Consider the following 24,091-nt stretch of genomic DNA (forward strand, 5'->3'; position numbering starts at 1 on the left):
CACCAAGTGGGTCAGGCAGAATCTCTGGCGTACATGGCTAGGCAAAGATTCTGGTTAGGACCCTTATTCAAACTCAGCCTGACCTAAAATGTCTCCTATCCATGGATTGGAGAGACCCATCGAGTTACTCCTGCTCTCTGTGGAGTTCAGCATCTGCATCCTTGTGTCTTCAGCAAGTCTATATTGTTGGTCTGCCTGCAGCCAAAGCAGAAGTGCCATATAAAGTCAAGCAAGTTGGAAATCTATCACCAAAGGGTGGCACAGGAGTGAGCCGGCCCCATTATCATTGATTAGTAACTTTAAGTTGACTTCAATCATCAAGCATTCATGTTTGTTCCACACCGCATTTGGACATTGCAAAGTCATTCCTATTGTACGTGTCAGTCAGTGGTGAAAGTTGGGGTTTCAGTTCATGCAGTGGAGGAGCTACTTTGATAAACCATTGTATCTGAAGACATCCTCCATAAAGTTGCTTGGCGCTGACACAGCTAAAAGGGAACAATTAGTCAGATCTACATATCTGTAAGGTGCTGGGAACCTTCTACAACAGTATTTCTAATCGACCCTAATTTGTCACCTCATGGCCCAGAATATGCCACATATTATTACAGTTATGACAGGTGACCAACAGTGGCTCAGAGGGAAGTACAGAATGCTGGAATAACTCCAATGGGTTAGGCAGCATTTCTGGCGAACAGGTAGTTAATATTTTGGGTCTAAACCCTTAACCAGGAAAGGGAACTGTCCAAAGGATGATGCTGCAAGATGACAAAACGTATGCAATTGACAGATCTGTGTTCTGAAACGGATGGGATCAAAGTCCTGCTGTGTTGGATGCATTAAACAACTGCATGACCATCAATGTCCTCAATCAAATTGATTCAGATAACATTCATTTAAAATCTGATTGAGAGCACCAGTTCTAGTAAGGTGAGCCGCACCAGACCACTGTACTAAAAACATGCAATGGATCTAATGATGGCTCGTTTTCAATGCGCCCATCACAATTGCATCAATCTGACAAATTGTAAAATTGTGCTGTACACAAAAAGCAGGACTAATCCAATCCACCTTACTGGGCCACAGTGTTAAAAATAATCAAGTTAAGCTAACATCGATTGAAAAGCTGACTTGTATACACAAGAATTGAAGATGCTGGTTTACCATAAAATCCCCAAATGCTGGAGTAACTTAATGGGCCAAGCAGCATCTCATGGTCACTCCAGAGATGTTGCCAGTCCTGCTGAGTTACTCCAATACTCTGAAACGTCACCTTTTCCTTTTCTCCAGAGTTGCTGCCTGGTCCGCTGAGTTACTCCAGTCTGGACACAGTGTGTAGAAAAGATGCCAAGTCCCATGAGAGGTTTTGGAACTTTTCTTTATATTTGAACTATTTGGGAACCTGTAGTGAAGCAAAGGCCAAGATATGATTTTAACAAAATGGTTCCTTGTTCATTGCAATTTAATGTCAGAACTATTATTCCGAAAAAATACATGACTCCATCCTGAGTCAATGCCTTTGGGAGTGAGGACGTCCAAGCAATGATATTGTCTCTCCACTTCGATTCTGTGATCCAGTGTTCTCAGCTACTTTTGTGTCTTCACTCCTGAATGCAGTGATTACTCAACCTAGAAAGCACCAGGAATCATTTAAAATGCTGCACTGAGCATTTGGAACTTTCCTTTAAAAGTTGAACCTTTAGGGAACTCACTGTTAAGCAAAGGCCAAGATAATATTTTAACAAAGAGATTCCTTGTTCATTGCAGTTTAATATTTATACTACTGTTCCTAAAAACTAAAAGCTGTAAACAATTGTGCCAAAAGGTGGTACAGTGTGGTGCCAGTAATGGCAAGCTGAGCAGAGTGCCAGAAAACAACAATAGTGTCAATGACAGGCCAATGTGCAATGCTAAACAAAACCAGATCTATCCAGTTGTCACTATTTTTAAAGAGAATTAGTTATCTTGCAATTCTTTAGTTCTTTAATTTACAAATGTTTTGGTTGTGTTCACTTGAATAATTTATCCTTTGTTTCCAGGAGAATCTTGGTAAAGAACATAGTTGCAGAGTTTAGACTTACTCAGAGTGTATGGGTATAATTGTTTAAGTAGCAAAGTGGTTGGAGTCAATGAAGCCAGAGTAGAAGGATGTACAACCAGGACACAGAAATACTGCAAATAGTTAAAGAGTTGTAAAAGCATGCAACCAATGGTGCCCATATGCATGAGCCATAACTCTGATCAAACAACCTAATTCACCCTATTTTGAGAATATCCAATTCCCTTTCATATGCAGGATATCCCTGGGTAAAGAACATGTTGAGATTTACAGACGTCCTGAAGCTAATTTGGTTCCACATGTTGACAAATATACAAAAATATCTCGATATAGTAACTACCGCCACAGAATTGTAATGGGTGGCATCGGAAGCACATAGGACTAAAAATGGAGAGAGAGAGGGAACCAGTTCCAACGTTTGTGGAAATAAATGACTATCAGACACAAAAAGCTGGAGTAACTCAGCAGGACAGGCAGCATCTCTGGAGAGGAGTAATGGGTGACGTTTCGGGTCGAGACCCTTCTTCAGATTCAGATCTGAAGTTACTCCAGCCGTTTATGTCTATCTGCAGTTCACCTTCACTCATCATTTATATATGGAGCTCATTAGTGCCCCCTGCTGGTCCCTGCATCCTTTCAAAATGCTGTGTTCGAGTTGAACCCAAAGTGCTTCTTCATAAATATTCAGTGACACTTGTTGGGGCGGGAGATTGCAACCTTCACGTGGTCCACCATGTTTCGACGAATGCAACCAACCCGGCGTGCACAATCGATAAGATCAAATAGAACAAGTTGTCCTACAACTTTAAGCTGTGCACGTCATATGCAAGAAGAAGTGTCACTTGCATAGCTTGTAACCTGGCACCTGATATGCTGTGTGACATTCAAGGGCCCCTTTATGCTATGGTGTGTCCCTAAAAGGCATTGATCATGGTGTTTTCGCCATTAGTACATGGCATTCAGAGGTAATTTTAGGAGTCCTGTGCATCTGTTGTAACCAGCCTGTCCTAATTCACCAGTTCATGGGCACCTGAGCATTGAATTCACGCAGCCAAGTCCCAAGCAGATTCATCTTGGATGTTCACAAATGAAATAAAAGCTGTAAGAGCCCCTAAATCCCTCACTGTAGACCCAGCGCCTGACCCCTGACCCGACCCAGTGGCTGACCCCTGACCCGACCCAGTGCCCGGCTTCACTGGAGATGAAGGACACAACTCTGCTGGTTTGAGGGAGGTTTTGACTTCAGAACGCTGCACCTGTCAGCACCCCACACTGACAATTAATGTCTTCATTGTATTTATTGCATAATAAATAAATTAGTCCATTTAAACTCTTTGCATACGATCTCTGTGGCTTTCCACATTGAGGAGAATGTGACTGAGGTGAGGCCACAGTTCAGCTGTGTGTCAGCAGAAGGCAAGAGGCTGCAGATTCCTCCAACTTCCTCCACATGTTGTCTTTGCTTCTCGGTTTTGTCGTTAAGCATTAATTCACAGATCTTTTTCTGCCTCTGTCTCTGCTACCTCCGTCTGCGCATGCCGACTTCCATCGTCCCCAGCTCTTCGAGGGACTGGTAGAAGAGCTGGAACTGTTGGGAGCCCCAGCCCCTCCACACACACAGCCGCCACTCTCCAGCCGCGTCCAGCAGACAGCAAACCACCGTGTCCTGTGCCACCAGGGCTGCCTCAACCAGGGAGCTGTGGGGAACGGGACAGCAGGGAGTGGTGTCAGTATTAATGGCAGCATCAACGGCAGTATCAATATCAGTATCAATATCAGTATTAACAACAGTAGCAACGGTAGTATTAACGGCCGTGCCGGGTTCCACTCCAGAGAACTCTGGTGAGTCGACAAGTGTGAGGGGAGTGGCAGCAGAGTGAGGACACCGTGTTTGGAGGAGCTGCCGATTCCTTGACACTTGCCCCGCTAAACACTGGCACAGCCGCGAGCGTGGAGTCAGCATTGGTGGGGATGAGATGGGGGGGGGGGGGGGGGGGGGGGGGAGGGGGGGGTTGAGGTGCTTTAGAAAACCAATTGTAAAATTAAATAAATCCAGTAGAGCTGCTGCCACACAGTGCTATAGACCAGGGCCAAAGATATGCAGGCCTGTAAATTGCCCCTCGTGTGTAGGATGATGCTGGTGAACGGGGATCGTTGGCTGGCACGGACTCGGTTGGCCGAAGGGCCTGTTTTCGCGCTGAATCTAAACACTAAATCAGCTGGTGAACAAATAAGGATGAGATTGTAAAATATTCCAAGTTTATACATTTGCCAAAGTTCTGTTTTATAAACACAGTTAAATTATAATCTGACCCAGTAAACCACTCCATCTGGGACTGTAAATGAGTACGACTCCCGCTTGGGTCATGGTGTGTGTGTATTGGTGCTGTGTGTTGTGTTTGGGACACCGTGTGTGGGGTGCCGTGTGTCGGGCGGGTGGGTTCCGTGTGCCAGGCGTGTGGGTGCCATGTGTCAGGCGTGTGGGTGCCGTGTGTCAGGCGTGTGGGTGCCGTGTCAGGCGTGTGGGTGCCGTGTGCCGGGCGTGTGGGTGCCGTGTGTCAGGCGTGTGGGTGCCGTGTGCCGGGCTTGTGGGTGCCGTGTGCCGGGCGTGTGGGTGCCGTGTGTCGGACGTGTGGGTTCCGTGTGCCAGGCATGTGGGTGCCGTGTGCTGGGCGTGTGGGTGCCGTGTGTTCCTCTCACCTGTCCTCATTCATTCCTCCAGCCCTCAGCACTGACACCACTCTGCCCGACTCACCGCCAATCTGTGTCTGCAGCTCGATCACCACAATGTCCCCACCCTCCCTGTAGGGGGAACATGGCAACAACACGTCAGTGTGCACCTCACTCACTCACTCACCTGGATCCTCACCTTGTGCCCCTCACTCACTCACTCACTCACCTGGGAACCCATAATGTGTCCCTCACGGCCAGCACTTTGACAGCCCGCAGCTGTTGGCGATTCTCTGGTGTTGGGGTGATGTCCTGGGACCCACCGCCCAGAACGTTCAGCGTTCCAGGTCCCTCGAAGTCGGGAGAATTGGGAATACTTGTTGGGCTGGAGGGGAAACGGATGTTTGTGTTGTTGGCGGAGGAAGAGCAGGAGGATATTGAACAGTAATCGGTCACAGAGTCACAACGCTGTAAGATCTGTGTCCCAACCTCATCGGTGACAATGAAGGTTGTATCTGTGGGATGGGATTCACTGCTGTCCTGGATGGCTAATGTTGCCATGACACCAACAGGATGTTGGATGGGAAACATGTCTCTCAATGGATTGCAGTCATTGCAGGCATAATGGGCACACACCTGGTAGGCACGGTACATGATCAAGGTACTTGTCTTGTCATCCAGACACCAGACCGTCTCTTCTCCGTCACAGCCCAGGTTAGACACCATGGAGATGACCTGGGAGGGCGGCTGGTAAGGTTCTAACCGGCGACTGATCTCCACGGTCAGTGTGTCAATGACCAGGATCCCAGGACCATTGGTGTACCACACCTCCGATTCATTGTTGACCGCTAAGATGGCGGTGACGGGGTAAGCATTCTGGCGCCGGTCACTGTCGGGAATTTTAAACCGCAGGTTGTTTGCAGAACGTGAGCATAGGTAGGCAGACCAATCCCAGGGAAGTTCACTGGCCAAGGAATAAACAGCAACCATTCCATCAGCCATACCGGCCAGCATCAGCGGAGACTTCTGTGGCAAAGAAATCAACAGACATGCACGCTCAGAAAATGGCAGTGACCGATTCATCTTACCCAGCCGGTAATCATTGAAATACAGCATGGAAACAGGCCCTTCGGCCCACCAAGTCCACAGCAACCATTCATCTCCCATTCACACTGGTTCTGTGTTATTCCACTTTCTCACCCACACCAACAGGGAGAATGTCCACACATACACCACCCGAGGTCATGATTGAACCCGAGTCTCTGGCGCTGTGAGGCAGAGGCTCTACCCACTGTCCTAATGAAAATAACACAACAAAACTTCTTGGGCAGCTGACCAGACCAGATGTGTAGGTCAACTCATCTGTCGGTCGAATTCCTGAAGGAACCAAAGGTAGCGATGGATCTTCACAGGTGAGGATGTGGATCATTACATTGTGGAACAAGCCCGAGCCACTGGGTGTCAGTGCACAGGGCTGGGTCTGGGGCAGTCCAAGTACAAGGTCAACCACTCCCTGTACGGGAACACACTCAAGAAAACATTGCCACCAAAGTGGGAGAGTACTTCCCATAAGCCCACCCCACCAGTGATGTTTATATTCCCTATCCCACTAGGCAGCGACAATGTAATGCCCAGCTACAAATGAACTGAATACCTCCCACAGGTTAGTAAGTACCTGCTCCAAGAATGGCTGGGAATTACACTGACCACCCCACAGTTCACCATTCTTAAAATAAACAGATATAAACTGGTGATTCAATAAAACTGCAGATGCTGATATCTTAAACAAAACACTAAGTCCTGGAGGAACTCAGCAGGTCAGGCAGCATCTGTGGAGGGAATGCATAGATGATGTTTTGGTTTAAGTCCCTTCTTCCCAGCGCAGGTAAAGAATGGTGACTGGTGCACATGGAAGATGGGAGAGTGAAATCACAACTGTTTACTACAAGGACTGGGAACAGACAGGAACTGCTTTTCATTTGTTAACTTTGTTCTGATTAAATTAAAGACTGAGGATAAGATTGCAGGAGGAGTAGAACATATTACATTTCAGAATTTGACAGTGGTCTCATTATTGACATATGGATGGTGAATTGCAACATCTGGCACCAGAAGAACAGCATTGGAGAGCCAGACCCATTATTGTGGTTTGTCTGCTGCTGAAACTGCAGGGAGGCACGGGAGAGGATGGCGTCTTCAGAGTCAACAGCATGCAAACAGGCCCTTCAGCACATCATCCCCATTCTGGCCCTCAAACATCTATTGACACGAGCCCCATTTCCCATCACCCTACAGTTTCCAAACATTGCGGCCGCTGATCACGGTGCGGGTCAGGGCTTGAGGAAGATTGTTCGACTTTGAGGATCGCTGTCAGCTGCCGAGCCTCAGAGAGAGTGGCAGAGCCAACGTCAGCACAAGGAGGTGGGATCTGGACCCTCATGGTTCTGCATCGAGAGCAGCTTCCAACTAGACGTAGTCGGCCTGGTGTGATGGGACAATGATTATAACTCTATCACTGGACCACCCTCTGGTCAGTCGGCCAATTGGGACAGGTTTTGGGAGTATGCATGTTACCTGGTTTCCACGGGATATGGACAGGAAGCAGGTGACGACAGCAGGAACATCGAGTACGCGGAGCGGCACCTTGAGTGGACACATCCCCTTCAGACTGTACACCTGGATCTTCTGGTCCTACACGTCAACAAGAAGCATGTCACCAACACAAGGTTCTTTCATCAAGGTAGAGCTTGACAGTGCTGGGCCTGTACTCACTCCAGCTTAGATGGAGGAGAGAACTTCCTCAGATGTCATCTTCTCTCTGACCCAGAGTAAGAAGTACAAAGCCGCCAGGTCTCTTAACGCCCAGACCGTAAAACACAACCCACTCTGCATTAGTTCAGGGCCATGAATAATCCACCCACCAATGGCAATGCCTAGCAGTTACACACGGCTTAAATAACGTGTAAATGAGCTGTAATATAAATATACCCCAGCTGTCGGTGTTACAGAACACAAATGGAGAGCTGCCCTGTGCTGCCGTGATACAGAGCTGCCAGTCTCATCTGGATAGAACTGTCAGCCTCCTCTGGATACAGTGCCAGCCTCCTCTGGATACAGTGCCAGCCTCCTCTGGATACAGTGCCAGCCTCCTCTGGCTACTCTGGTGCTCCACAATGCTCACCTTAGTAGCGGTCCACAGTGCAGTGTGAAACTTCAGTTGGCAGCTCAGCCCAGCTCCTGGACAGCTGATGTGGTCAACCTCTATCAGCCCTTTGTCAATATTCACCACACTGTAGTTCCTGCCGGTTTCACACAAACACACAACGTCAGTGATGGTCTAAGAAATCCCCGACACATCCCGACACCACGGAACTTCCTTCATCCCACTTCATCAGAACGTGAGGAATGGCAATAACAACCCTAAAACCCAGTCTTTTTGAGGTCCAATAACAACCTGTGATCCTCATGTTAATCACATTACATCAAAGGTTGTTCACAAACAGTTAATGGTTATTTCTATTCCCGTTCTTCCATCTACTGAGTAAATGTAACACAGGGATCCAAGACAAACTACACATTCTGCAGGTTGATGCACCAGGTGAGTCTGTGGACGGATGCTGCACCAGGTGAGTGTGTGGACAGATGCTGCACCAGGTGAGTGTGTGGACGGATGCTGCACCAGGTGAGTGTGTGGACGGATGCTGCACCAGGTGAGTGTGTAGACGGATGCTGCACCAGGTGAGTGTGTGGATGGATGCTGCAACAGGTGAGTGTGTGGATGGATGCTGCAACAGGTGAGTGTGTGGATGGATGCTGCAACAGGTGAGTGTGTGGATGGATGCTGCACCAGGTGAGTTTGCGGATGTGTGGATGGATGCTGCACCAGGTGAGTGTGTGGACGGATGCTGCAACAGGTGAGTGTGTAGACGGATGCTGCACCAGGTGAGTGTGTGGATGGATGCTGCAACAGGTGAGTGTGTGGATGGATGCTGCAACAGGTGAGTGTGTGGATGGATGCTGCAACAGGTGAGTGTGTGGATGGATGCTGCACCAGGTGAGTAAGGATGGATGCTGCAACAGGTGAGTGTGTAGACGGATGCTGCATCAGGTGAGTGTGTGGATGGATGCTGCAACAGGTGAGTAAGGATTCATGCTGCCAGACGTACCTTTTGCTTCCTTCTTCATTCCAGAAGATGACGGTGCGCTCGTGGTCGAGTGAAGGACAGAACAGGTGTTGTCTACCCGTCTGCAGGGTGTACATGAAGACTGGGAAGCTGGGATCTCGCATCAACCTGACGACACAGCTCGCTGCCGGACGCTGGGCAGAGAGATGTGGAAAAGAACAGTCAGTATAAACCTCTTAGGTCAGGGTTTAGGTCCAGGTTTAATATTGCCACATGTACCAAGCAACAGTGAAAGGATTTGTTCTACACGCTATCCAAACAGTTCAGATAATACCTGGTGCAGCATCCATCCTTACCTGGTAATTCCATACATAAATACAATCAAGTCAAACTCCAGTACAATCGGTACAGCAAAGAGGAAGATACAGAGTGTAGAATATAGTTCTCAGCATTGTAGCGCATCAGTTCCAGAGACAAAGTCCAATGTCCGCAATGGGGTGGAGGTGAATCGGACAGTACCCTAGCTTATGGAAGGACCGTTCAGAAGCCTGATAAACAGACGGGAAGAAGCTGTTCCTGAGTCTGTCTGGTAGTGATCGCTTTTAATAGTCTGTACATTCTGCCAGACGGGAGCGGCTGCTTGAGCTAAATTTACAATCACAAATTGCACCATAAATATCTTTTGGACAGAATTTGTCACCTCTAACCTTGCTCTACCTATTGTACTTTAGTTTGTGTACTTGAGGCAGAGAGATTGCACTGGAACCTCCAGCCATTCTCTGGGGAGAAGTTAACAAACGCCAATAGTCAATATCAACAACTGTAGATGCTGAAGATGTGAAATAAAACCAGGAAATGCTGCAAGTGCCCAATAGGAAGGGCTGTGGTGAAACAATGAACATTTCACAACTTGGTGTGGTCATGCTCTATTGGCCCTTGGTCAATATTCACCAAAGATACTAGTAACTCTGATATTCACCACGCTGAGACCGACTGCATTCTTTGTTAAATTCCATCTTTGTTTGCCTGTTCTGCACCTTCAATCGGTGGGTTTTCAGTCTCCTGCTGTCATTTCTGATGCCCCTTTAGTAGTTCAGAAATACAGCATGGAAACAGACCCTTCGGCCCACTGAGTCCATGCTGACCATTGATCAGCAAACTCCACACAGACAGCACCTGAGGTCGGGATTGAACACGGGTCTCTGGCAGTGTGAGGCACCGGCTCTACCTGGCATTTCTTTACCTTCTCCGGCTTTGTGTCCCAGCACTCAATCATCAGGCTCTGCATCGGATGGAACTGCACCTCTTCCAGCGATCCCAGCAGAGGTCGGATACCTTTGGACAGTTTCTTCACAATCTGCACCTGGTGGTGGCCAAGGATTGGTCGCTGTCCAGACAGCAGCTCGTACAGGACCATGCCGAACGAGAACAGGTCCACCTGGGAGTGTGGGAGGAACAAGTCACACAGTGGTAATGGAACAGGAGTCCAGACCAGCAAGTGTACCCACACTGTCAATACACTGTGTACCAACCCTGTCAATACACTGTGTACCCACACTGTCAATACCCCGTGTACCCCACTGTCAATCACAGCCCGTGTACCAACACTGTCAATACCCCATGTACCCACACTGTCACAGCCCTGTGTACCAACACTGTCAATACCCCGTGTACCAACACTGTCAATACACTGTGTACCCACACTGTCAATACACTGTGTACCAACACTGTCAATACCCTGTGTACCCACACTGTCAATACCCCGTGTACCAACACTGTCAATACCCCGTGTACCCACACTGTCAATACACTGTGTACCAACACTGTCAATACCCTGTGTACCCACACTGTCAATACCCCGTGTACCCACACTGTCAATACCCCGTGTACCAACACTGTCAATACACTGTGTACCCACACTGTCAATACACTGTGTACCAACACTGTCAATACCCCATGTACCCACACTGTCAATACCCCATGTACCCGCACTGTCAATACACTGTGTACCCACACTGTCAATATACCCCGTGTACCAGCGCTCACACAGGTCACCAGAGCTGGTGATTTTACTGTAAACTGCTCGATTACATTTGATCAACATTTTTAAAGCATGTTTGTTGAGCGAGGCGTTTGGTTTCATACCTTTTCATCGTAAACAATCCCGGGCAGGATTTCTGGGGCCTGATAACCCGGAGTGCCGTCTATCCCCAGAGCCCCCTCATGAAAGGACTGTCGGCTCACACCGTAGTCAGAGAGCTTGACGTTGACGGGGCAGGAGACGTCCAGAGACCAAACCAGGACATTATCAGACTTCAGGTCACAGAAGATGATCTTCTTCCTGTGGAGATAGGCCAGGCCCAGAGCAATCTGGTAGGCAATTCTGTAGGTCAGCATGTGGCCCAGGGGCATGAAGGAGGTCCCTGTTGTAGAGGAGATGGTTAATCTACCTTCACAGCACCAGTCAAGGTACACGCTTTCCAATCAAATCAGATAATACTATACATGAATATAATCGTCCAACTCAAGTACAACAGGTAGAGCAAAGGGGAAGATACAGAGTGTAGAATATAGTTCTCAGCATTGTAGCCCATCAGTTATAGGGTCACCCAGCATGGAAACAAAGGCCATTTGCCCAGTTGGCCCATGCTGACCAACATGCCCCATCTACACTCGTCCCTATCCATGCACCTGGCCAAATGTCTTTTAAATGTTATTATAGTTTCTGCCTGAACGACCTCCTCTGGCAGCTCGTTCCACACACCCACCATCTCGTGTGTGTGACACAAAGTTCCAGAAACAAATGTCCGCGTGGGCTAGTCACCGCTCCTAAACAAGCTGATCACTATTCACTGCAAATAGCAAACCCACGTGTGTCTTTGAACATTTAATTTCCATCGCACAGCGCTACTAATTCCGTCATAAGATCATAAGATTTGTAGAATTAGGCCATTCGGCCCATCAAGTTTAACCTGCCATTCAATCATGGCTGATCTATCTCTCCCTCCTAACCCCATTCTCCTGCCTTCTCCCCACAGCTATTGACCCTCTGAAAGTCCTCACATTCCCAGTATTGGCCGTTTCTGGAAGCATTTTCCACACATGCAGTTGGCTGATGGCGTGTGTGTTCTGTTACCTTTCGAGTGCTGTCTGAGCACGTTGTTGAGGCTGCCCAAGGGAGCGAGCTCTAGAGCAAAGCAGAGTGGGTGTATGCAGAGGCCGACCAGGGACACGATGCACGGGTGCTGCAGCGTGTGTAGGATGCTGCTCTCCTGGCGGAACTCTGAGAAACTCCGCATCACCTCCAGCGCCTCCAGGTGCCGCAACATCGAATCTAGTGAGAGTAGACAGTGGACCTCTGTTACTGCGGGCAGCAGGGACCAGGGATCTATCTACATGAGGATGCTGCATCAATGGTAGAATTAGTTAATGAGAGACAGGGCTTGGACCACTTTCCAAAACCTGGGAATGATGGGCAGTAGTTGGTGAGGATTTTTAACAACTTTGGCCCCATTAATTTCTTCAACATTTAAAAATTATAGGTTTCATCTCCGTGGACACCCGAGATACAGATCTCCGTGGTTACCCGAGATACAGATCTCCATGGTTACCCGAGATACAGATCTCCATGGACACCCGAGATACAGATCTCCATGGTTACCTCCATCGTGACAGATCTCCATGGACACCCGAGATACAGATCTCCATGGTTACCTCCATCGTGGCTTCTTCCATGACAACAGGTACAAATTATTTATTTAAGTTCATTACTATGTTCTAATTCCTTAATACATCCCCTGTCACAGTGTAAGGAACCCATATAAATGTTGCAACTTTTAGAGTCTGTATCTCACCAGCTCACTCTTGTATCTTGGCTCATCAATGACTAGCTGCTGTTGTGTTGAATTCTAACATTTCTCCAACCTCAGGTTACTGCTGTTTTTGGTAAATTTGTAAGTGTTTGTCTTTGACCAAACTGGGATCGGGGACGGGGTCACTTTCCCTGTCCTGTTTTTCTGCCTTCACGGAATATGTATGGTATGGGTTTACACCGAAGATAGACACAGAGTGCTGGAGTAACTCAGCGGCTCAGGCAGCATCTCTGCAGAAAAGGAATAGGTGACATCTTGGGTTGAGACCCTTCTTCAGACTGAGCGTCAGGGTAAAGGGAAACGAGAAATATGTACGGTGATGTAGAGATTTAGAACAAATTAATGAAAGATATGCAAAAAAGTAACGATGATTAAGGAAACCGGCCAGTGTTAGCTGTGGGCGAGGTGAGAAAGTCACAGACAATGAGACTCAACAAGACGACTTTGAAGCTGGTACAACTAGGGTGGGGGAGGGATGGAGGGAGGGGGTGCAGGGGTTCCTTGAAGTTATGGAAGTCAATGTTCATACCACTGGGCTGTGAGCTGCTCAAGCAAAATATGGGGGGCTGTTCCTCCAATTTGCACTGGGCCTTACTCTGACAATGGAGGAGGCCCAGGACAGAAAGGTCAGTGTGGGAATATGAGGGGGAGTTAAAGTGTTTGGCAACCGGGAGATCAGGTAGGTCCAGACGGTAAATCTGTGTAAGTATAAGTGTGGTATAACGGCGAGCTTCTGTGTCAGCTGTTGGTATCAGCAAGTGTTTTTGTCTGTAACTGTGCGAGCCTTTGAATCCGAGATCTCTTCCTTGACCCCACCAATCCCACCTACATTGCATCAATAACTCAGCACCAAAGATGACATTAGTTGTATTGCAATGCAAGTTACGGAGCTTTTTAGCAAGTTTACCTGTGCGAGAATTACCAGATAGTGCTTGGTAATTTTTGAAATGAAACTTCTTGATTGCTACCGGTATCTTCTTGTACTTGGCTTTGTACACAACCGCTCCACTCCCTCCCTGACCCAGGATATGGTCTGAGGTTTCTTTTTGTTCCAAACAGTTCACATCCAGAAATAACCTGTTAAACAGTATTAAATATAGTTACAACAAGGACGTTGCAGTGAACAAGGTGTCCACAAGATGCCAACCAGTTGTCAACATGGAGGAGCTGGATCAGAGAGTGAGACCCTTCTGCCCATTGCACCCGTTCTAGCTCTCTACCAGAACAACTCTCATTCGTTCATAAGATCATACCACTTAGGCAGACAATGAGGTCATTCGGCCCATCGAATCTACTCCATCATTCAATCATGGCTGATCTTTCTCTCCCTCCCAACCCCATTCTCCTGCCCTCTCCCCTGACACCCGTACTAATCACATCTATTCAGGAACAGTCAGCCCTGGATCCAGTTCCAATGCCGATGCAGGCCGGGGTTCCGTACTGTAGATGAGATCTGTGTCAGTGTTTGTCGAGTCCACTCCTGGAGGAAGTTACCTTGTGCACGCGTGTCCCCTGGGGGGGGGGGCTCTTAGTTTGGGTACTGTGGCTTTATTTGTATCCTTGCATCCTCGTGGTCATTCCATGGGTGTGTGGACAGATGCTGGATCTATCCACACACACTAACGTTGTTATTCCTGCAACATCCCACACTTACCGTGATGGGAAGTCGGTCATGAAGATCTCTGGGACCAACTCATCGAGAGGCACGGGGGTGGCGGGGTGGTTTGGACAAGAGATGTCTGTGTGCTCAATGGCAGTGAGGAGACAGTCCTCCATGCTGAAGTAGTGTGGGTCTTGTCCCTGGAGCTGTGCCTGCCCTCGCTGTGTGTCCGGGAGTGAGCAGTGAGGGCAGGGAACGTACTGCTCAACCAGCGGGCTCCCATCTGATTCTGTAGCTGTCAGAGCTGTGGGGCACACAAAGAGTTAACCCTCCACCACACTAATATGGAGCCTCATATCCACAGAGCAAAGATACTGAAATGATGTTTAAACATTTATGAACTATTGGCTTGGTAATATTGGGTTAAATAATTACAGGTCTGTGGTACGGGTAGGTTGGCCACTCCTGCAGGGAGCTGGGACAGAGTCAATGGGCCAGGAGACTTCCGCTGCAGGATGGGATGGACAGGACTGGACGGGACGGGGGGGGGTGAGCTGCCCCTTGACCAGCACCTTCTGGTCGACTGGGTTTGGTGAGTGGCCTCCGGCCAGACACACCGCTATAACGCTGACCCCCGCTGTGTAGTGACCCCTCATGACCCCTCGCCCCAAGGATACGCTGGTGAATGCCCCAAAGCCTCTCGACTCCCCCTTCCTAAACAAGATGCTGGATCTGTCCGCACACCCTAACTGTTGTTGACCAGGCACTGGCAGGAAACGGGAAAATGTGGACAAACAACAACTGTTTATGTTCATCGCTGGGCTTTGCATAAAGTCTCACTCAATGCCAGAGAGGCTCATAGTGTCAGTGGTCTTCAGGGATCTCATGACCTTCAGTCTTGTCAACAAGAGCATGACGAGTCAACACTTCACACCAAGCTCTGGGCTGGGAACTCACCTGGAAACCACTGGTCAATCAGAGAGTTGACGTGATCAGTGATGAAGGCCACGGCTGAGAAGTCTCGCGTTTCCGACTGGCAAACGATTTTTATTCCAGCACTTTTCTTCCTTTTCCAGTTCATCTCTGAGGATTCGACACTGCAGGAAGGGGGAGAGTTGTTGAGGATCAAGGGTGGCAGCTGGGCACGTGCCGAGAACTGATGGAGTAGCTGATTACCTGAGGCAACCCCCCATGTAGGTCAGCTGCAAACCTTCTTGCCAGTAGATGGTTTGGTTCCGTTTCACGCGGAAGGTGCTGCAGCGGTTTCGGCGGCGGGTCCCGGTGAAGCTGTAAACTGAAGCCAGGCTCCCTCTACTCCGCTTCACATTCTTCTCATTTTCAACAAGCTGGTCAAGAAAGAAGCCACACATATCATCGGCTCAATGGGGAAGCACTGAACTGCAGATGCTGGTTCATCAGCAAAAAACACACGGAGTGCTGGAGTAACTCAGTGGGTCAGACAGCATCTCTGGAGAACATGGATAGGTGACGTCAAGTCAAGTCAAGTTTATTTGTCACATACACATACGAGATGTGCAGTGAAATGAAAGTGGCAATGCTCGCAGACTTTTGTGCAAAAGACAAACAACCAAACAAACTATAAACACAATCATAACACACATATTCTTTTACATAATAAATAATGGAAGGAAAAACGTTCAGTAGAGTTAGTCCCTGGTGAGATAGGCGTTTACAGTCCGAATTGCCTCTGGGAAGAAACTCCTTCTCAACCTCTCCGTTCTCACCGCATGGTAACGGAGGCGTTTGCCTGACCGTAGCAGCTGGAACAGTCCGTTGCAGGGGTGGAAGGGGTCTCTCATGATATTGTTGGCTCTGGAGTTGCACCTCCTGATGTATAGTTCCTGCAGGGGGGTAAGTGAAGTTCCCATAGTGCGTTCGGCCGAACGCACTACTCTCTGCAGAGCCTTCTTGTCCTTGGCAGAGCAATTCCCAAACCAGATGGTAATGTTCCCGGACAAGATGCTTTCCACCGCCGCTGCGTAGAAGCACTGGAGGATCCTCGGAGACACTCTGAATTTCCTCAATTGCCTGAGGCGGTAAAGGCGCTGCCTTGCCTTACTCACGAGTGCTGATGCGTGTGATGACCATGTCATATCCTCGGAGATGTGGCCTCCAAGATATTTAAAACAGTTCACCCTATCCACAGGATCCCCATTTATACTCAATGGAGTGTACGGGAGGGGGGGGGGGAGGGGGTGGGGGGGAAGGGGGCAGTGATATGTGGATCGGAAGAGGGATGTTTAGTGGCAGATGATTGGACAAAGGTTTGAGAAGTAAAAAGGATAAAAGGGTGTAAGATTAGGAGAGACATGTGGAGGGGAGACAGGAGGTAGAGGGGGTAGAGGAGGGGAGACATACCTGTGCATCCATGTCCGAAAGGCTGATCAAAATCCGGGCGATAAACCGTTGCCAGAAACCAATGGGCACAAAATTCATCTTGAAAATCCTCTGAATGGTGCAGTTGCCCGGCTGATGCAGCTTGCTGCTGTCGATGCCCGGCTTGGATGGCAGTAGGTGAGGGAGGAGGTAGCTGGGGACAGAGGCATGGTTTGCATTAGCCTGGTGAAAGTTCACCTGCAGCAATCCCTATCTTCTCAAGTATCCATCTACCCCGCCTTGAAAATATTCAATCTCTGCTCCACCAACCTTTATCGAGAAGATTCTCCACCATCTGAGGAGGAATGATTCACCTCAGCTGTCTCTTAAACTGTTGACCCCCATTCGAGATTCTCTTACGGGGAATGTGCACACCACACCCAGCCTATGGACATCCCTCATCTAAAGCCCGATAGTCAACCATTCCAGGTGTCAGTCCACTAAAGCTACCTGGAACATAGTCCTTAAATTAGCAAACCACTACTGCACACCCTCTTCCAGATAGAGCCTCACTAATTCCCTTTGAACTAAAGAATTCTCCTTACTTTTGTATTTAATCCCCCCTGCATCCCGACAGCTTCCTAAATTACCTGTAAAAGGTAAGTTGGGCACTAGATCCTTCTGCAATTCAGATCTCTGCATTCTCTCAAAATCTCAACCAAATACGTTCTATAATTGCCTTAACCAAGCTAGAAATTTCACCTTTCTCATTTCTCCATTTACATTACACTCCATTAGCCACATCTTTGCCCACTTGCTGAACCTATCGATATCCCCTTGTATACTCTTAATGTTCTTTTCAAAATCAATTTTCTACCTACCTGTCACCTGCCAACCTCAGCAATGAGCCTTTTTCCTGTCTATTTAAATTGGAGAAAGTCGAAGTCCAGACGCGACACTCCAGTCATTGTATCCCAACAGACAAAGATTTATTCTGCCCACTGAGTTCTGGTAGCCAGCCAGTCGCCATGCCAACATGTCACCACCTGCATCACCAGCTTTCACTTCATAGTCTTACAGCGTGGAAACAGGCCCTTTGGCCCATACCTGTCCACACTGACCAACATGTCCCAGCTGCACTTGTCCCACCTGCCCGCATTTGGCCAATATCCCTCCAAACCAATCGTATCCATGTATCTCATGAAATGTTGTTGTAAATCTCACATTGACCAGTGTTGAGGCATAACGTGTTCATGCTGGTTTATACTGAAGATAGACACAAAATGCTGGAGTAACTCAGCGGGACAGGCAGCGTCAGACAGGCAGCATCGCTGGAGAGAAGGAATGGGTGTTGTTTCGTGTCGAGACCCTTCTTCAGACTGAGTATCTTTTAGGAGGGAGAGATAGATCAGCCATGATTGAATGGCGGAGTAGACTTGCCTGATTCTGCTCCTATCACATGATCATGAAATGCTGCCTGTCCCGCTGAGTTACTCCAGCATTTTGTGTCTATCTTCAGTGTAAACCAGCATCTGCAGTTCCGTCCTACACATTAATGGTGACAATTAATTGTTAATCGTGTAAACGTGAGCACAAAGATGAGCGTAGTGTACCTGTCATTGGCGATGGGAAGGGCGATCTCAAACTTGGCCAGGAACTGCAAATACTGTTCCTCGGTCTGCTGCGTGAAGCCCGTCCCCAACAGCAGTTTTCGCAGCTCCGTCACCCGGATCACTCCGTTCATGGCGAGGGATCTTGACGTCTTGATATTGATAATCTTCTCCAAACATTCGGAGAGCCAGATGGGATGCAGGAAGTAGAGATTGCGCAGCCCATGGCTTGTGTCTGGGAAGTGCAGGACTGCGCCTGTTTCAATCAGGAAGGCAAGAGCTGCCAAACAAGCAGATATTATTCAGCATAATCTTGGCCACTCACCTCTGTGGACGGCACAGTGGTGCAGCGGGTAGAGCTGCTGCCTCACAGCACCAGAGACAAGGGTTTGATCCCGACCTCTGGTCCCGAGTGTGTAGGGAGTGGGATAAAATACTGTAGAACTAGTGTGAACGGGTGATCGCTGGTCAGTGTGAACTTGATGGGCTGAAGGGCCTGTTTTCATGCTGTGTCACTAAATGTCTTTCTTGCAATATTTGATTCCAGTTGGAAGGGAACTGATTTCATTTGAGGATTTCATGATTTTGCCGAAAAATCAGTGTCAGAAGGTTGAGTGAAACAACATGAAAGGACTTGGGTCCCACCTGATCAGGTGCCACAGGTAGTACAGGTGTACCTCAGAGCACCAGTGAGCCAGGTTGAACCCTGACCTCCGGACCGCCCAAGTGGAGTGTACGCACTCTTCCCGTGACCCCGTGACCTTCCTCCGGATGTTCCGGATGCTCCCACATGTCAACAAGGTGCAGGTTGGTATCTGGCCAATTACCCCCAGTGAGTGAGTGAGTGAGTGAGTGAGTGAGTGAGTGAGTGAGTGAGTGAGTGAGTGAGTGGGACAATGTGGGGAGGAAATGGAAGGGTTAGGGTGTTGCCATGTTGTTGATGGGCATGAGGCATTGGGTGGGTGGAAGGGCTTGTTGCTGAATCTCTCTACCAGGATGTGGAAACACCAACACAATTACCAGCCTGCAGGTCCTCAAAGTCGTTGATGTCATTGTCCGGAGTTTGCTGCACCATCTCTTGCAGCTGCTGGTCAGTTATGTACTGGACCTCATCGTGGTCACTCCGTCTCTGCTGCTCCTCTACAACTGCGGTCCGTAGCTTGAGGTAACTCCTGGGTATCTGGGACAAGGGGTCAAAGGGATATGTCAGCACAGGAAGAGGTCACGACCCCCCTCTGATTAGTTTACTGTGGTTTAGAGATACAGCATGGAAACAGGCCCTTCAGCCCATCAAGTCCACACCAACCAGCAATCACATGCTGGTTCTACATTTTCTCCTGCATTTTGTGTCTATCTTCATTTTAAACCAGCATCTGCAGTTCCTTCCTACAGATTAATTTGGTCTGCAACTTGCTACTTTTCATTCACCTCTATTTTTGAACAGGGGCATTCCATCTGCAGTTTTCCAATTGCTAGCACCACTCATGAAACTGGAGCATTTTAGAAAATCATCACAAATATCATAAACTGGGTATTCAAATGATGTCAAGCGTTCCAGACGGCTGTGCTGACGCACGATGATGCGCGCCTCAGTCACGTAAATGACGGCCAAGTGGGACAGGACCTTTACTCCAGCACTCTGTGAAACGTCACCTATCCATGTTCTCCACAGATGCTGCCTGACCCGCTGAGTTACTCCAGCACTCTGTGTGTACATTCGGTGTAAACCAGGGACTGCAGTTCTTTCCTACACACTCTCCACAAAGCATCTACTCACCAGTCTTCCCACCAGCTTCTGTGAAGTCGATACACTCCCTGCGTCTCTCATGCCACACGCAACTTGAAAGATCAGTTTACGAAGCCCGTCCAACCCATCCAGGGTTCTACACGATAATTCACTGCAAGAAAACATTGCAACATTAAATGTGGGAACAATGAGCATGCAGTACTGGTCACTACATTACAGTAAAGATGGGATTACAGCGTGTAGATGGGATTACAGGGGGCAGGGTGTAGATGGGATTACAGGGTGTAGATGGGATTACAGGGTGTAGATGGGATTACAGGGTGTAGATGGGATTACAGGGTGTAGATGGGATTACAGGGGGCAGCGGACAGCAATGATCCTAGATGTTGCCAGGAATGGAAATGTTAGCTCACGGTGAAGGTTTGGACAGGTCATGGTCATTCCATTTGGAACACAATAGACAGCACTGCCATTCACTGTGATCATCCACAGCTAGCTGAGCAAACTATATGGGTCTGTGCCAAAGCAGACGGGACAGGAACTAAGCGACAGAGTTATAATAAATTAACAACAAAACAAAACTGTGGATGCTCTACACAAGAGAAGTGATGGAGCAGGCAAGGCAGCATCTGTGGAGAGGGGAAGACGGTGAATATTCCAGGGCAATGACTTTTCATCAGATCAGAGACAAGATAGGAACAAGACAGAAGACTCTGATATCACCCGGTTGCAACAAGCAACACAGTTAGCTTGTTGCAACCCAAACCATATCTCCACATAGGCAGCAATATGCAGTTCTTTTAAACTCACCCTTGAATGAATTTGTCTCATTTGTTTGTGATTATTGGGATTAATGAAACACAAATCATTCTCAAATGTTGAACAGCAACACCCAGTAAAGGGAAGTTCAGAACAACATTGGAGCTTATTATCTCCTGGTAGCAACTGGCTCCAAATGAAGGAGAAATACTTCTATTCTCGTTGGTTTTTGAGTTTTACACAAAATGAATCTCAAACCAATTCACATAAAACTATTTGGTGTTGATGCTAACTGGACGTAGCTTTAGGAAGATGAGGAGGAATTTCTTTAGTCAGAGGGTGGTGAATCTGTGGGATTCAGTGGGTATTTTTAAGGCGGAGATTGGCAGATTCTTGATTAGTCCGGGTGTCAGGGGTTATGGGGAGAAGGGGAGTTGAGAGATAGATCAGCCCTGATTGAATGGCGGAGTAAACTCGATGGGCCGAATAGCCTAATTCTTCTCCTATGATTTATGAACTAATCTCAGCAAGAGAGGAAGTACTGCATCTGTTGGGGACATGGACAGGACCTTCGAGAGATGGTAACTTAACCCAGAGAATAAATGAGGAGACGTCAGAGCCTGCAAATGCCAGAATCCAAAGCAAAGATTAATCTGCTTTTCTCTTTCCACAGATGCTGCCTGACCAGATGAGTGTTTACAGTATTTCCTGTTGAAGGTGGGGTAGAGGAGAGATTTACAGGTGGATCTAGGGAGCAGGGACATCTTTATGTTCTCTGTGGCAGATCAAAGTCATTGCTATTGGTGGTGTTGTAGTTGCACCAGAGCCCTATAAAGGTGTCTGGCAGGTAATCAGGGACTGGAATACAGAAGCAGTTTCACCTGTCGGGTCCAATAAGGTGCTGGATGAGTGATGAATTTACAGAGCTATGGATAGCTTTTGCATTGCATCAGTAAGGATTTAGTTTAGTTTAGTTTATAGACTAAGCCCACTAGGCGATCACCTGTACAATAGTTCTATCTTACACATGAAGGACAATTTGCAGAATCCAATTAACCTACAAACCCGCACGTTGGAGGAAACTGGAGCTCCTGGAGAAATCCCACGCAGGTCACAGAGAAAACATACAAACTCCGTACAGACAGCACCTGTAGTCAGGCTCGAACCAAGGTCTCTGGTGCTGTGAGGCAGTGGCTCTACTGCTGCGCCACTGTGCAGCCCTAGAGTGAATGGCCTCCTTTGATGCTGTAACCATGATGTTGTGGGTGGGGGAAGGTCAATACAAGAACGATTGGACTCACTGTAGGTTCCGGCAGCTGATGTCAGGGTATCCGCTCGCTCGGGGCCCAGACGGGGAACGACACAACGCTAGGATGTAAGCGCGCAGTGTTGCCAACCTCTCTGTACGGAACTTGGTGTCGATCAAATCCAGGTGAGTTCCCACCACAATCACAGTGGCATTTGGAGCCTTGGCCTTGAGCAAAACACAAGCAGACACACTCTGTAAACATTCAACATCACAACATCAATCTAATTCAAACTCACAAATAATATTCAGTGGAAGAGAGAAAGAGCAAAGAGAAGCAGAATGCAGATGTACAGAATGGTGCGAGAGTCAACAGGGCAAGAAGGGAAACAGCAACAGAGAAATGTACAGACAGGTGTACAGGCAGGTATAGAGACAGGTGTACAGACAGGTATACAGACAGGTGTACAGGCAGGTGTACAGCCAGGTGTACAGGCAGGTGTACCGAGGAACACATAGGCAAAGGGGTGGATGAGGGAGATGCACAGTAATTGGAGGTGGTGGGAGTCTAACGCATCCTGGAAAACCTTCAGATCCAGTTGCAGACGGTCATGTGCAGGAAGGGCAGGATTGGAACTGTGGCAGGAAGTGTAAGCTGTGGGAGTGTTGGTGCAAGTGCCTGTCTCAGACAGTGAGCACCAACCACTCTGACAGGCTGAGTAGTTATGGGAAAGGATGAGGATGATTGGAACCAAGCTCCTCAACTGGGGAAATACCAACGTTAATATCACAGGACGGATCCTGGTGAAAGGAGACCAGGAACTACAAGTCCACATGGATGTGTGGGAGGTTTCACAGCTGGAGCAATGAGCACGTAGGCACTGTGAGAGGTGGGGATGGGGGAGAGGGGTGAGGGGTTTGGGGAGAGGGAGAGAGGTGGGAATGTGGGGAGTGGGAAGAGGGGAGAGAGAGAGGGACTACCTGAAATTGGAGAAGCCAATGTTTATACCACTGGGGTGTAAACTACCCAAGCAAAATATGAGGTGCTGTTTCTCCAATTTGTGGTGGGCCTCACTCTGGCCACGGAGGAGGCCCAGGACAGAAAGGTCGGATTCGGAATGGGAGGGGAGTTGAAGTGCTGAGCCACCAGGAGATCAAGTTGGTTAATGCAAACTGAGTGGAGGTGTTGTGCGAAGCGATCGCCAAGCCTGCACTTGGTCTCACCGAGGATGATCATACACTGAATAATCCAACCACATATTTGTTTGGAAGTGGAAAGAAATCATTGCAACGTGTAAAAAGAGTTGAGATACTGTATTATAATTTTGCTGCATGTCATTGTGGGATATATCATGTCTTGATTGGTGAATATGTTTAGTTTGTGACTTTATTTGAAGCAGAAATAATTTGTGACTGCTTCACATTGAGCATAATTCCGACTGGTAACTACACACTTCGTCTGAGCACATTATTGCACGCGTCATGCAAGTCATCTTAAATGACCACCTAAACTGTCATTCGGCAACTTAAACAGCTGCCTAGGTTGCCCGGCAGTTAAGTAAGAGCCCTGCAGGGCGTGTGGTGTTTGGCCGTGCTGAGCCTTACCTCAATGTTGAGGAGCCATGATTGTAAGTTGGCCACTGCTTCCTCACCAAGAGCCAGGTTCCACACCACCACATACAGGGCCTTCTCCGTGAAGAAACATTGGTTCACCGTGGCCATTTTAGCAGCACCTCCAATGTCCCAAACATTAAACACAACAGAATCCACCTATAAAATAACACAAAGACAACCCCAATTACATTTACAGTTGCTGCAATAACTGGTGTGAGGGTGGATGCAGAAGGATTTCTGGCTCGATATCTTTCTCCAATTATTGGTCCTAATTACTCGGTCCCAGCTGAACGAGCAAAAGAATCAAACATTTAAAATATTTGACAGATGAAAATGATTCTCCTTTCTTGTTGCTGTTTAACATTGTTCATTGTGTCAGAGTCATATTTAACCCTTTCTCACCAGAGTGAGGCAATGTTAAAATTCACCATGTTAGGGGTTCACAAGTGGTGA

General features: G+C 48.1%; 1 protein-coding gene across 2 annotated transcripts in view; it reads right to left on the reverse strand.

The window, feature by feature from the left end:
- Window positions 1–3,342: 3,342 nt before the first annotated feature.
- lrrk1 (leucine-rich repeat kinase 1) overlaps window positions 3,343–24,091 on the reverse strand; it is a 51,583-nt gene continuing 30,834 nt past the window's right edge. For both annotated transcript variants that reach the window (XM_055660978.1, XM_055660979.1), the window contains exons 16-34: window positions 23,630–23,794; window positions 22,080–22,252; window positions 20,050–20,170; window positions 19,293–19,452; window positions 18,276–18,552; window positions 16,705–16,876; window positions 15,502–15,671; window positions 15,283–15,422; window positions 14,380–14,629; window positions 13,633–13,802; window positions 11,990–12,187; window positions 10,999–11,276; window positions 10,097–10,291; window positions 8,896–9,047; window positions 7,911–8,028; window positions 7,304–7,420; window positions 4,959–5,755; window positions 4,760–4,861; window positions 3,343–3,756 (exon numbers count right to left, since the gene is read on the reverse strand). In XM_055660978.1, the coding sequence (XP_055516953.1) occupies window positions 3,579–3,756; window positions 4,760–4,861; window positions 4,959–5,755; window positions 7,304–7,420; window positions 7,911–8,028; window positions 8,896–9,047; window positions 10,097–10,291; window positions 10,999–11,276; window positions 11,990–12,187; window positions 13,633–13,802; window positions 14,380–14,629; window positions 15,283–15,422; window positions 15,502–15,671; window positions 16,705–16,876; window positions 18,276–18,552; window positions 19,293–19,452; window positions 20,050–20,170; window positions 22,080–22,252; window positions 23,630–23,794 (3,933 nt within the window). In that variant the 3' untranslated portion in view covers window positions 3,343–3,578. The remainder of the gene's footprint in view (window positions 3,757–4,759; window positions 4,862–4,958; window positions 5,756–7,303; window positions 7,421–7,910; window positions 8,029–8,895; window positions 9,048–10,096; window positions 10,292–10,998; window positions 11,277–11,989; window positions 12,188–13,632; window positions 13,803–14,379; window positions 14,630–15,282; window positions 15,423–15,501; window positions 15,672–16,704; window positions 16,877–18,275; window positions 18,553–19,292; window positions 19,453–20,049; window positions 20,171–22,079; window positions 22,253–23,629; window positions 23,795–24,091) is intronic.

The sequence above is a fragment of the Leucoraja erinacea genome, chromosome 33 (assembly GCF_028641065.1).
Source record: "Leucoraja erinacea ecotype New England chromosome 33, Leri_hhj_1, whole genome shotgun sequence".
Taxonomy (NCBI): Eukaryota; Metazoa; Chordata; class Chondrichthyes; order Rajiformes; family Rajidae; genus Leucoraja; species Leucoraja erinaceus.